This window comes from Oratosquilla oratoria, chromosome 3 (assembly GCF_046742065.1).
Source record: "Oratosquilla oratoria isolate Oo_2021 chromosome 3, ASM4674206v1, whole genome shotgun sequence".
Classification (NCBI taxonomy): domain Eukaryota; kingdom Metazoa; phylum Arthropoda; class Malacostraca; order Stomatopoda; family Squillidae; genus Oratosquilla; species Oratosquilla oratoria.
Window position 1 is genome coordinate 40,428,019 of NC_134779.1, and position 15,540 is coordinate 40,443,558.

Below are 15,540 nucleotides of genomic sequence, written 5' to 3' on the forward strand. Positions count from 1 at the left end.
GAGAGATGAATCTGATGTCTGTCTTGCAGGACCATGTTATACAGGTACCCAGCATTAGTCCTCTTCTTATGTTATAAGGTGCAAGTTGATAGAGATCTTGGGCCACGTCAAGAGACTGTTAGCTCCATAGAGTATATTTGTAAGGACAGGAATTTTGAAGGGACATTATTTTTGGAATTTCGTTTTATTTATCTATTTATTTATTTGAGTGACTTGAGAGACTGGGTAGTATGGACATCGTGACGGTTTTATTCAACCAAGAAGCAAAGTAGAAAATAGAGCCTTAATAGATCATGAATTTATTTTGTTCTGTGTCTACCCATCAAGATGTGTTGGCAAAGAGCCTTATTATAATCATTGAAGAAAAACATACAATAGGAGATAGCTACAAATATATTTCAACTGATTTTGGTTCAACTAATCTTGGAGACGACATTAGAATGTTCTCGAACATAGCGGGCGCACCGTAGCTCTGCCCACCCGTGACGTCACTGACATGTTCGGACGGAGGCGTAAACTTGGACCATTAACTTTAAGAGGAATAGGAAAAATTCCCAACTTTCAGTTCAGGATTCCACTAGAGAAATAGTTTAGGGAGAGATTGTAGCAGCTAGGGGCTGTGTTGAGAAGCGAAATGAAGTTTTACAAAATAATACAACAGGGGAGGTTAGTGGTTTACCCATAAATACGAACACATAGCCATCTCCTTTTTTTCTGCGCAGCTAAAATTTTAGTCTGATGCCAAGAACTATCCCAATAACAGGTATGCGTACGCTCTGTAAGATTAATGAAAATGAATGTCAATATGTGAGTATGATATAGTGCAGATATAGTAGGTAGATATTATTATTAAGTTTTGAGTCTGATGCCAAGAACTATCCCGGTAACAGGGAAAAAAGGGTTTAAGGGAGTGTACTCCACAAACGCTTTGCGTGGAAGGAGTTAGTCAGTGTCACGCATATATACATTAGGTATGAGAGTGTAATCCTTAGAGTACAATTCTGTCTGTGATCGTTCTCTAATAAGAATACGGGGTTGAAGGTAGACACAATATTGTAAGTAGACTTATACAGTGACCGGAAGGTTGGAGCGTAAATAACCACGTTTTTCCACATGCCAGTGACCTTACTTATGATGCCCATAAGCAAAAAAACTGTGTTATTAAATATCTCGCATAACCATACATTTTTCATACTGTAAGGATCAATAGATTGTCTAGTTGGAGAAAACCACAATATACTTTTGTAATTTCTTACTATATTTTATGCTTCAATGTAATAATTAACACATGGAAGACCTTCATTTATATTCTTTTACTACCCCACTTGGGCATAGGCCTTTTTGCTACCCAGAACCAACCCCGAATGACCTGAGGAAAGGGGACAGAGTCAGACGTGAATAACAAGGAGCAGTTTCCATTTATGGTCATATATATCCATATAGATGATTGGGTGGTGGCAGCATATACCTTTAAATAATCAAGCTTGATTTCTTATTTCCCAAATTGTCCTTATGGAGGTGCTCTTGGTTAAACACTAATCAATCGACTGCACCACATATTAATGGGTTTTGGTGGGAAAGTTGATGGAGTTTGAAGATAGGTGGCAGGTACATGATGTTTATTATGCCCATCATATAGGACCATGACATGCTAGTGCCCATTGTTAGTTTCTCATTGTACTGTAACATTTTTGCAACTTTTGGGTTTCTGACTAAAAATGTTTACTGTGATGTAGCACATCTTTAGATAATCAGATGAAATATAATTCATTATTCCACATTAAAAAGAACTAATATAGTTTGCATTGTCAGCAAAGCATTTCATGCAAATTCTGAAATATTTTACTAAAACACATTATATCCTTATTAATACCTTAACTTAAAATCTAATATAATTTATATCAGTAGTTTGTGTTTCAGACTGTTTATTTCTTCTCCTTTGTAGGCAAAACAGAAATATAACAATTGCTGTGATATTTGCAAATGCATCAGGAACCAATGTGACATATAAACTGCGCTTGAATGAGGCTACATTTTCACTACCTTCACCATCAAGACTGTAAGTGTAACTTGTATTTACCCAGTTTATTTAAATGTGTTCCTATTTGTAATATATAGTAAAAGAGCTGTGCACATGGGGTGCTATCTGGTTTCTCCATCTATCATACATATACCAATGACTTTTTCCATCTTACAAGGGAGGTAGCCAAAATTAAAGGCATAAATTCACTTCCACCCATTTCATCCCCCCATACTCCACTCCCAATCACCACCCTCCCTCCCTCTTATCTTGGCTCCCTCTGGATGACGGATCAACCCTGTATCTTGCCCACTGCCCTAGGTCAGAAGCAATGTAGCAGGACACAGCATATCCACAGGAAGGCCACTTTCTTTAATCAGGAACCTCCCTTCTACATCCCCTTATGTACAAAAAGAGAAGATGGAGAGAAATACCATTCACACATACTCACACAACCCCCATTCCCCACCCACTCCCATGTATCACAGTATCATCCATACACAACCATTCTCCACTCACCCCTACCTTCAGTCTTCTCCTTTCCTTCCTCAACATACTTTCTCCTTTTTCCCAATGCCCCTTTTACCCCATCTATCCATCTATCTATCTCATCCTTTGTTGCCCCCTCATGTTCACTACTTCCACCTCTGCCTTCCACACCTCTTTTACTAATCTTTCTTCACTCATTCCATGTATCCAAACCATCCCAATACTCTTTCATCAACCCTATCTCCTAACTCCCTTTCCACCCCCACTCTCCTCCTCTCCTCGTTTCTTACTTTATCCAGCCTAGTAACCCTTACCATACTTCTCAGGCATTTCATCTCAGACACGTTTAAACTCTTCCTCTCTTATGTTCCATGTTTCTGCCCCATACAGTGCTGTTGGCACAATAACTCCTTCATAGTGACAACATGCATAAATTGGTGTTCCTGAGAAATACATTAATAATGGAATGTCTGAACAGTGCTACAATTGTAGAGTACCTAGGGTGTAATATATGGGAAGGGGAGTGCTCATGGATACTGAAATGGTTAAATCACAAAGTAAAAAGTGTGAAATTGAAGCAAAATGGAAGAAAATGTTGATGTGTTAGAGAAACCCCAAGATGGCCATTCATTGCATTCAAATTTAAACAGATATACAAAGTTGGCTACCAGTGCAAGAGCGAAACAAAATATAAATCTAGATTTCAGATCACCTAGAGGTACCAAAAGGTTTCTATTTGACAATGGCATTGAAAGTAGATTTTCTGGATTCAGTGGGTACTAAAGAAGACTTTTTAGTAGAATTGTAGACAGAGAGGGACATGAGAAATATGAACAATCCATGGAAGCAAGAAACAATTGATACATGGAAGATGAATAAAGACTTAAACAAGGAAGTGACTGACTTAAGAAAAGTAAACAATGAAATAAAAGAAGAGATAAGAGCACAGTCATCTCAAAATATGACAAAAGAAACAATATAGATTTAATATATCTAGAGTTTGCAAAAGCTTTTGATACTGTCCCCCATGAAAGACTACTTACTAAATTAGCTTCACATGGAATAAGTGGTACCCTATTAAGTTGGACTAGTAATTGGTTGAATGATCAAAAGCAGAGAGTTGTTTTAAATGGAAAAATGTCATGAGTGGAGTTCCTCAGGGTTCCGTTCTTGGGCCACTTCTATTCATAGTATGTATAGATTATATAGACCACAGACTAAATTCTATTGTCTCCAAATTTGCTGATGATACAAAACTGTGTGGAATGACAAATGATCGTTTAAACCAATTAGATGTTCAAGAAGATTTAGATAAATTACAGCAATGGTCTGAAAAGTGGCTAATGAAATTTAACACAAGTAAATTCAAGGTTATGCACATAGATAAAAATAACAATAAGAATGATTACAAGTTATTTGGAAATTCGTTAACAAAAGTGGACAGTGAAAAGGATCTCGGTATAATTATCAGTAACGATCTCAAATCATCTAAGCAGTGTATTGCAGCCTTTGAGAAAGTAAATAAGATTCTATGATTGTTTGTGCGATCTTTTGACTTCAAAAGTTCATTACTCATTAACAAGCTATATAAATCAGTAGTCCACATATAGAATACCATATTTTCCGGCTTAAAATTCGCATCGGGTTATAATGCGCACCCATGCACTTCGTTATCTCAGTACACAGCTAGTGCGCACCGGCGTATAACGCGCATGCCAGGAAAAGTCACTGGTGGCTAAAGCTCGTGAACTGCATGTATGCGACTCCTGCTTGTGTTGGTCCATTGTTTTGTGGGAAATTTGAGCCATGAAAAGTTTATTGAATACAAAATGTACATGACAAATTTCGGATTTTTACAGAAAAATGGTAATTTACTATCCTGAAGGAATAATTCATCTTACCAGTTTTTATCATCATGTACAAGTTTTTATCGCCATGCAGCAACAAACTATGTTTTGGTTCATAAGTGTCTTTACTGAAGTGACGTTTAGTTTAACAAACTCTCGCAAGACGGTGTTTAGTGTAGGCTAGATTGGCAATAGAACTGTCAATCTCGGCCCTGATCTAGCATATTCCAGGTGAGCTAAAACGGCCAACGTTCATGATGTTGGTACCAGTGCTGTTTTACGGATCCCAAATATTTGCGTAGACTACGATAATTAATGTTAGTAAAAATAAACTAATGAAATAACAGCGATTAATTACTTAGTATCATGTGAACGAGGTTACACGGAGAAGTATTTTTCATTGGCTAGAGCCACCGCTGGGAAATCTGTTGATTTGTCACTAAATTAAGTGTCAGTTTAGGCATCAATCAGGACACAGCTAAGAAAAAGTCGGAACTACATGTACCGGTATATGACTCATGCTGTGCGTTGGTCCCTTATTACTTTGTAGCTTAAATAGTTTGTAGGAAATATGATCTAAAAAAAGTTTATTGAAAGTAAAATATACAGAAATTTTGGGATTTTTACAGAAAATGTTAATTTTATATCTTAAGGAAATAATTCTTCTTTACCATTTTTTCTGTAATACTGAAACAAACTACAGACTGTTTTGTTTTAACTTTGAACCTGCAATGACAGTGGTGAAATAGGACAGTCTCTCATCGAGGTGATGTTTAGTTAATATAACTCCCGAAAGAGGGTGTTGTAGTCAGGTGTTTGACACGAGTTTATGAACGGCCGCAACGGAATTTGTACCATACCTAAAGTGAAGCAACAAAGCCAACATAAAAATTCAAACTAGGATGCTGTGAACATGGGCAAATATCATAAATACTGATCATGTTTCATGGTGTTTAGGCCTATTTAAACATGAAAAATAAGATTCAATAGATACCTACCTATACCAAATATCTATATAGCCTATGCTGGCGTATTCTTTCATGTCACCATGGCTATTCTTCTTGTTCTCACGGAACGTCACGGAGAAGTGTGCCGTCCCGACATTGTGACGGCCAGTATCGTCACGTGTTGTGAAAAAAAATTACACACACAGCCGCAGAATTTTTATCATAGGCCGTAGATACTGCACACCACCGGATAATGCGCACCCCCCATTTTTAGTCCCTTCCAACGGAAAAAAGTTGCGCACTATACGCTGGAAAATACGGTATGCTGTTTCCATATGGTCACCGAATCTCATTAAAGATATTGACAGATTGGAAAAAGTACAACAGTGAGCCACAAAACTGATTCCAAATATAAAAAAATAAATCATATGAAAATCGACTAAAACATGAATCTGTTTTCCCTAAAAAAGCGTAGAATCAGAGGTGACTTGATACAGGTTTGTAAGATTCTAAAGGAATTGACAACATCAAAAGTTACAACATTTTCACACTGAATGAGAATCCAACAAGAAATAATGGTTTCGAATTGTTAGGAAATAGATTTAATTTGGAAGTGGATAGAAACAACTTTACCAACCATGTAGTTAATGAATGGAATAAATTTCCTGCAGAGGCAGTGCAATGTAGTTCAGTTTGAAGCTATAAGATTTGTTTGGATAAACACCTGAGCAAAATGCTGTAATGCCTACCATTTAATTTATATTATTTGTTTGTTATTATATATCTGTTTATTATCATTTGCTTGATTTTTATGTATTATTTATCTGTCAATTTATTATTTACTATTTACCTGTTTGTTTATTGTTCAACTACACCTATGCATTTATTTTATCATAATATTTATAATTATTAATTTATCATTATAATTTTTTTTTACATCTTAGTTAAGGACCAAAGGGTCTACTTTTGGCATGCTCATCCATTGTAATCCTTTGTAAAAAAAAAAAGAAGTGGCCGAGTTGAAAGGTGAAAATGAGAGGTTGAAAAATAATGAAAACACAAATAATGAAACCATAAGGAAAGAGGTAGATGAAAGAATTAAAGCAATGACTGTGGAAGCAGGAAAAAGCATAGAAAATGAATTGGAGAAACTCAGGAATGATTGAAAAAAGACAAAGAAGATAAGGTAATTTTCAAAGAAATAGTTCATCAACAGATGCAGGAGAAGGCCGAAGATGCAGTTATTAAGGTAATTAAACATAAAGAAAATCTAGTAAGAGATACTGTAGACATAAAAAATAATAATAATAGAAAAAAAAATGTATAGTAATTTATGGTCTAAAGGAAATATGTAACTGAAATTGGCTCCTGAGAGAAATAGAGGACAAAGAATTGGCAAATTTTTTTTTTTTCCAAAAGTAGTACAGGATAATGAGCAAGAAATGGATAAGTAGAGGAAGTACACAGAATGAGTATGGAAGAGATGACAGATAGATGTGGAGAGGATCAATGGGGAAATGTATTACTCGACATGACCAGAGAACATACAATGACACAATGGGTAAAGGAAAAATCTAGATTTAGAAATGATGAAGAAACATCAAGACTAGATTTATTATATGTTAGAACCTGAAATAGTAGACAAAAATGAATACAAGCCACCAATTGTAAAGAGTGACCACATACTAGCCTAGTTAGAATTAAAGGAGGAAACATGTATAAAGAGAAATGAGAATCACAGAAAAAGAAGACAGATGTACAGTAAAACGGACTTTGAGAAACTTAGGAATTTTTTTCTTAAAGCAAGCTGGGAAAAATTCTACAAAGAAACACAAGTGAAAGAGAAATTGATGATTCTGATGAAAATCTATAAAGAAGGAGTGGATGAATATATCCCAAAGCAAAAACAGGAAAAGGTGTTCATTAAGTGCTTATTTAATAGAAGGTGCAATAAAGCAAAAGATAGAAGAGACGAAGCTTAGAAGAGATGGAGAAAAGACAGGAAACCTAGAAAGTGGCAATTATATGTACTCAAATGAACGAATATGTAAAAATATGCAGGGAAGAAAAATATAACTATGAGAAAGACCAAGTGTAAGGATCAGCCAAAGCTATTCTATAGATATGTAAATGGGAAACTAAAAAACAAACTGGAAATAGTGAAATTACGTCAAGGGAATACAGAATACGTAGAAGATAACAAAATGGCTGAAGTTATGTGCTAACACTTCAAGTCTGTTTTCACTAGAGAAAAAATACAACATTGGGTTGAAGGAAAAAGATACCCCCCCCCCCCCATAAAGGAAATAATAGTAACATGGAAAGAAATAATGGATCAAATAATAAACCTTGATGTCAGTAAATCTTACAGCCTGGATGGAATAGCAAATTGGATATTAAAAGAACGTAAAAAAGAACTAGTAGACAAAATATGCAACATAATAAATTGCTCACTCAAAGAAGATAAAAATGTCAGAAGACTGGAAAAATGCTGATATTGTACCAATTTATTAAGGAAGAAATAAGAAAACACAACAAATTACAGACCAGTTTCCCTTACAAGCTCAGTAGCTAAAATCTGTTAAAAAGTTATAAGAACTAGATGGATAAAAATCTGGAGGATATCAAAATAATCTGAGACAATTTGGAATTAGAAATGGAAGATCATGTACCACTAATTTGATCTGTTTTTACTCAAGACTACTAGATGTAATACAAGGGACAGATTGCACTCTCCTAGATCTACAAAAAGCTTTTGATAAAGTCCCTCACAAAATCTATTAAGAAAACTGGAAACCATAGGAGGGATAGAAGGTAAATTATTGAAATGGATGGAGGACTTTTTGCATGGAAGAAAAATGAGAGTAGTGCTCAGAGATAAGAGTTCTACTTGGGAAGAGGTAATTAGTGGAATTCCACAAGGATCAGTATTGTCTCCAATAGTGTTTACTATGTGAATGACATTGATGAAGGTGTGGAATGTTAAATGAGCTTCTTTGCAAATGATGTAAAATTGTTAAAGAATACTGAAATGGACTGACTCACTACAGAGAGATCTGAACAGGTTCTGGGAATGGAGTCAGAAGTTGGAAGTGGACTTCACCATAAATGAATGTAGTATAATGGAATTTGGAAAAAGTAAAAAGAAAGGATATCAGGACAATATAAATTTGGTGAAAAGGAAGTAATGAAAGTGGGATCTGAAAAAGGTGTAGGGGTGATCATCACAAAAGATATCAACAAAATTGTCAGCAAAACCTATAACTTGCTAAGATCAATAAAAGTGGCTTTTTCTTACTTGGATGAAGAAATGGTAAAGAAAATACTAGTAACACAGATAAGGCCTATGGTCACCCTGTACTAAAAAGAATATAAGGGAGAGTGAGAGAATCTAGAGAGCAACTATGAAGATGGCCCCAACACTATCAAAACTGTCATGTGAAGAAAGGTTGTAAAACCTAGAATTACCTACTCTGGAACAAAGAAGAGAAAGAGGTAACTTGTTGACCATCTACAGAATTATGAGAGGTATGGAAATCCTTGATAGAGATAACTTACTAAATTGGAATAAGAGAAACATGAGAGAACATGGAAGGAAGCTCAAAAAGGACAGTTATAGAAGGGACCTGAAAGAGAACAGCTTTCCCCACATAGTGGTAGATGTATGGGACACACTTTATGAAACAATAGTGTGTGCAGTTACAGAAGAGACCTTAAAAAAAAAAAAAGTGGTGGATGTATGGAACATATTAGATGAAACAATAGTGTGTGCAAAAACAATACAAGAATTTAATAAAAAATTAGATATGGCGAGATACAGACATGGGAGACCGCAAGCATAGCTCCCCTTCCCATAAGATACACCTAGGTAGATACATATACACACACACGTCGGACAGAAGGCGAAGATTGGAACTCTGAAAAAAACACAATTTTCGTGGATTTCAGTGATGAAGGAGTACCTGTGTTATATTAGTAGGAAAGGGGAAAGCTCGTGGTGTAGTGGGCAGGTGAAGAAAAATGAGAAGGGGAGGAATTATTGAGAAAAATGGAAGAAAACGATGAAGGGGAGGAACAGGCCCAGGAAGTCAGAAGGGGGTAAACAAAAGGTGTGCAGATGACACTTGTGAAGTCGAAGTCAGGAAAGGGATCAAAAGTAGAAGTATAGATAAGAGCAACTCAGTAGAAAGTGGAGATAATTATTTCTAAGGATTTAATGAGGGAGGAGATGACAACCTCCCCTGATTAGCAAGACTAGAGGAAAAACTAACAAAAATGAACGAATCATGGGAGGTTAGGGTCAGCCAACTCGCGCTAATTACCGTATTTTTCGGTGTATGACCCGCGGCTTTTTGCCTCAGAAAGGGGACAAAATTCGGGGATGCGGGTGATATAAAGGTGCGGGTCATCTGTGGATTCTGGTTAGAAATTGCCCTCTTACCCAGTCAAAAAAAAAAAAAAAAAAAAATTGAACGATTAGTTTAGCTGGGTGCCCTCTTGGATCGGGGATTTGCGGGGCGACCGACCGGGTTCGTCGTATGAAAGTTGATTAATGTCATAATACAGCGCGCATGATCGAGACAAATGACAAAGAGAAGGTAAGATTTGTCAGTATCTTACCCGCTTTACATGCTCTTGTTATTAATAAAGGCATTATCACAAATAAAACAGGCCTAACTAAACAGCATGAACATACAATACAATACTGACTGGTACCAACACCAACATCGTGTGTCGCAATCAAACAAAAACAAGCAGGCGGCCATTTTTGCAATTACAAATTACAAATTATAAACTGTACCTGACTCCTTAATGCTAAATTTGTGCATTACATGTGGGTCGTTCAAGCATGGAAGAAAATTAAAGAATCGACTATTCAGAACGGTTTCCGTAAATCAGAAACGTGCCATCCTGCAATGTTCGATGCATGCTACGACTCGGAAAAGGAATTGGACGAATCCGAAATGGAAACGGTTGAGGTCACTGCATCAAAATTGGCCGATTTATACCACAACCTCTTCCATGACGAAAAGAGGATGAGGAATTCGATGGCTTCGTGAGCGATGATACGCCTTCATAAACATTGACTCTGTCGTCTGTGATCACTGACTGTGTTTTTTTTTTTCTAACAATGATGTGCTCCATTGACTCTGTTCATAACAGTTCAGTAATGTGGTCTATTATTGTTCTATTCTATTGAAAGCTAACTATTGGAAATTGTTTGGTTTAATAATTAATCACCAGTCTTTGTATGGCATTTATAAACCAATTGATTGATTAATTACCGGTAAACAATCAAACAGGGTTTTATGGCATTATTTACACAAATTTATTAAGGTTCTTTGTAATATATATATACATATAAGTGCAATAAAATCTATTGAAATGTAATTTGTCGGTTATTCTTCATCTTCATCACAATCAGAAATAAATAGGACTGGAGGAATGCTGTATCATGATCATGAATCGCAATGCCGCATCTTCGACCCATCCCAAAGGCATCGTAAGATCAGTTGCACACTTTCGAGATCACCCCTCTTTCATCGAAGCTACCACTACATCTAGTGGCAGCTTCAGAAACCAAATTGTGAGGCTGTGTATGTACGTGTCGGCCTTTGACGTGTGATGAATCCTGAAAAGCAAGATATCACCAAGAAACCTGCCAATATCGGAAAACATATATCTTTTTTTTATAAATCACATAAGCATTGATGAAACAGAAAATTTAGAAAAAGCCTCAGCTTTGAAATTACTTTGATCACCACGTCAACGGCCGGCCGTAACAACAACCGCCGTGAGCTGTGCCTGTGGCCACTCATGCATGGGTAGTATACATCGTCTGATCTACACTGCCGCGCACGCCATATGACTGCGGGTCATACAGCGGTGCGGGTCTTGTGTGGATTTTCACTAAGGTGTAAGGGGGTGTGGGTCATATAACGGTGCGGGCTATAGTCCGAAAAATACGGTACACAGAGAGTTGATAAACTGGAAGAATAAAAGGAGAACCAAAACCTAAATAAAGAAATAGAAGAATTAAAAAGGCAGTTAATAGAAGTAAAGGATGAGGATGAGGCATTAAACAGGAATAATAAAGAGAATAAGGAGTCCATAGCAAAAGAGGTAAAGGGTTCGAGAAAAGTTCAGTAGAATAATAAAATTGAAATTAGAGATATAGTGAAACAGCAGATGAAGGAACAAACTAAGAACACAGTTATTAACCCCTTCACTCCGGGCCAAAATCTCACAGGTAGCATTAGCTGCCAGACGCGCGATGTTGCGTCATAATACTCGCATTATAAAAAATAAGAGTCACTGCTGTATTGCTCGTTCTTTCTTTCACCTGTGAATTTTGATAACCGTAGAAAATATGATGAAGCCAGTTTACAGAGTATGGGGGTCACACAGGTACAACTACAATAGATATAATCAAGATGCCAACATCGGCATCCTCATGTACCCACTTGCTCCTCATGACGCCTACGTAGGCATCATCATATCGAAGGGGTTAAAGTGATGAGAGAGAAGGAGAATATAGTAAGAGACTTAGCAGATAAAAAGAAATGTATAATTATATTAAGAATGGAAGAGAAGTATAATCAAAATAGGACTACAAGAGTAAGAAAAACTAAAGAAAGTATTAAAGATATTTCAAGAAGGTGAACAGGAAATAGGAAAAGAAATTGAAGAAATATATAGAATGAGGAAATACAGTATAGACAAGACCAGACCAATTAAGGTTAAGTTCAGGTCACAAACGACAGTAGAGAACATTTTATCAAAAACAGGGAAACTAGCAGAAAGTGATCAGTACAAACAGGTATGGATAGAAAAATGAGGTGAGTAAAGAGGAAAGAGAGAAAGAAAAAACAAAAGGGAAAAAAACGAGAACAGAACAAAGTCAGACAAAGAGAAATTCTATTGGAGAGTAGTGGATATGAAAGTGAGGAAATGGTTCATAGAGAAAAACAGAAGGGAAATAGAAAACAGGATGGAGGTAACAGAAAATTAAAAGTGTCTTTCACAAATATAGATGGATTAATAACAGGCTTGGATGAACTGAATGATTACTTGAAGGAAAAAGAACCTGATATAATGGGAATTGTGGAGACAAAATTGAAAGGTCCATTACCACCCAACAGTGTAGGACATGGTATATATGATTATTAGATTAAAAACAGAAGTAAAACAAGGTGGTGGAGTTATGTTCCTGACTAAGAAGGATATAAATGTGAGGAATGTTACATATGGAAAGAATAGGGTGGAAATGATTATGATGGAAATAGAGGAAAGGGACAAGAAGAGCAGGAAGTTTGTGGTAAATTATGTGCTTCCTAAAACGGCTTCATGGGAAGAGAGAGAACACAAGAATATGTTAGAAGACACAAAGATAACACTAAATAAGATAATGGAAGATGGAAGAATGGTTATTATGGGTGACTTTAATTGTAAAGAAATTGCTGGGAAGAGATGACAGTGAAGGATGAAAACGACCTATGGGTAAATGTACTACTTGATATGATTATAGAACATACAATGACAGAATGGATACAAGAGAATACTAGGTATAGAAATGAGGAATAGCCACCGAAACTAGACCTAATAATCACACCAGAACCTGAAATAGTGGACAAAATTGAATATAAGACACCACTAAGTAAAAGTGACCACATCTTAGTAAAACTGGAACTAAATGAAGAGAAATATATGGAAAAAAGTGAACAATATAGAAAGGGAAGAATGATGTATATATATATATATTTTTTTTTTCATAAAATAAGAGAATTTTTTCCTAAATGAGACTAGGAAAGGATATACAAAGAGGAAACAACAGTAGAAGGGAAATGGAAAATCTTGACAAAAATCAATAAGGAGTGGAAAAGTGTGTTCCAAAACAAAAACATGAAAAAGGTTATGTAGAATGTTAGTACAGTATAACAAAAGATATAGCGAGTTAAAAGATAAAAGGGATAAAGCTTGGATAAAATGGAGGAAAGAGGAAAAAAAATGGAAAATATATACTGGTTGTAGAAATGAATATGTACAAGTGCGCAGAGAAGAAAAGAGAAAATACAAAAAGGATGTCATAGAAAAATGTAAAGATCACAAAACTATAGATTTGTAAACAATAAACTGAAAAACAAACAAGAATTTGTGAAACTACGACAAGGAGGAATAGAAAACACAGAGGAAATAGAAATGGCAGAATTTATGAACAAACATTTTAAATCACTGTCTATGAGAGATGTTGAACAAACAACTTAGAGATGTCGAGTGGGAGGGGAAAGTCCCCCCCTACGAAAGAGATAGAAGTAACAAAGAATGAAATAATGAATCATTTGAGTAATCTCGATGTTAGAAATTCGCATGGTCTAGTTGAAATGGCAAACTGGATTTTGAGAGAATGCAGGAACAAACTAACAGACAAAATACATAGTCTAATAAGCAGTTCATTAAAGGAAGGAAAAGGTCCAGAAGATTGGAAAAGAGCAAATGTAGTACTAATATATAAAGAGGGAAACAAAGAAGATCCTACAAACTATAGACTGGTCTCTCTTACAAGTACGGTAGCTAAAATATGTGAAAGAATGATCAAAATGAGATGGGTAAAGCATTTGGAAAAACAAAACAAAAAATGATACACTAAATCCGAGGCAGTTTGGATATAGACAAGGAAGATCATGTGTCACAAACTTGATATGTTTCTATGCAAGACTAATAGATATACAGGTAGTCGTCGACTTACGACCGAGTTCAGTTCCGACAGACAGGTCGTAAGTCGATCTGGACGCAAGTTGGTCTATATATATATATACAGTATATATTACCCTTTATATATATATATATATATATATATATATATTGTATATTATATATTATATTTAGCATACTGAAATAATCTTAGCATCTTTGAACTATGTTGTATAGTATCTTTAACCTTACAATTTCATCTGATTTTCTTTGGGAAACGTAGCCTAGGCCTAAGCGTATTAAATAAAATCCTATCATCTCTGACCCATGATATTTAATACTGTATTTGTTAACCTTTGTATTATTTTACCATCAGACTTTCTTTAGGAAACGTATGCATACTGAATAAAATCTTATTATCTTTGAGCTACGTTGTTTAATATTCATTAACTTTTTTATAATTTTCTTTAGGTAACGTAGCCTAGGCCTACGCATACTGAATAAAGTCCTGTCATCTTTGACCTACAAATACTTTTTGTTGGTTACATTAGAATCATTGTAAAGCAAAATTAGGGGAAAAAATTTATATCAAAACACATTCTTTTCGTTTACGTACTGTACCAAAAATATTGTTATCGACAACAGACTAGGCATAAACAAAATGTACTGTTACATTTTTAGATTTTATTAATCGCAAAACATAAAAATACAAAATGCTGTACCAAACATTTTGTCATCGACAACAGACTAGGTATAAAAAAAAATAATGTTACATTTTATTAATTGCAAAACATAAAAATACAAAATGTAAGGCAAAATTAGAGATTTTATTGTTTCAACAAAACACATTCTTTTCGTTTACGTACTTTACTGAACATATTGTTATCGACGACAAACTAGTCTAGGCATAAAAAGTTTGTTATATTTTATTAATTGCAAAACATAAAAATACAAAATGCAATGCAAAATTAGGAAGCATTTTACTTCAAACAAACAAAATGAAAGAATATTTAGCTGGCTGGGATGCTGATGCTGCCGGTAGCCTGCCAAAACTATCGTACTCACGTCTCGCGGCGTGCGGAGTTATGTACTGCACTGCCAAGCATAACATTGCAATTCTATTACTCTATTAAATGTTAGATATTATTGCGCCATCTCGTGGTCGTAAAGTCAATCAGTCGTAAGTCGCATAGGTTGTAATTCGACGACTACCTGTAATACAAGAAAGAGATGGATGGGCTGATTGTGCCTTTCTAGACCTGAAAAAAGCTTTTGATAAGGTGCCACATAAGAAATTGCTAAAGAAATTAGAAACTGCAAGACAAATACAGGGCAAACTACTTAAGTGGATGGAAGACTTCTTGCATGAAAGGAAAATGAGAGTGGTGATAAGAGACACACATTCTAATTGGGATGCGGTGATTAGTGGAGTTCCACAAGGAACAGTATTGGTCACAATGTTTGCTATATATATTAATGATATGGATGAAGGAATTGAAAGTTATATGAGCTTCTTTGCAGATGATTAAAAAGTGTTGTAAAAAGT

The 15,540-nt window shown here is 35.5% G+C and overlaps 1 protein-coding gene across 2 annotated transcripts in view; it reads left to right on the plus strand.

Moving 5' to 3' along the window:
- Positions 1–15,540, plus strand: part of LOC143022022 (cholesterol transporter ABCA5-like) — a 385,392-nt gene that overhangs the window by 17,601 nt on the left and 352,251 nt on the right. For both annotated transcript variants that reach the window (XM_076179961.1, XM_076179965.1), the window contains exon 2: positions 1,946–2,059. In XM_076179961.1, coding sequence (XP_076036076.1) covers positions 1,946–2,059 — 114 coding nt within the window. The remainder of the gene's footprint in view (positions 1–1,945; positions 2,060–15,540) is intronic.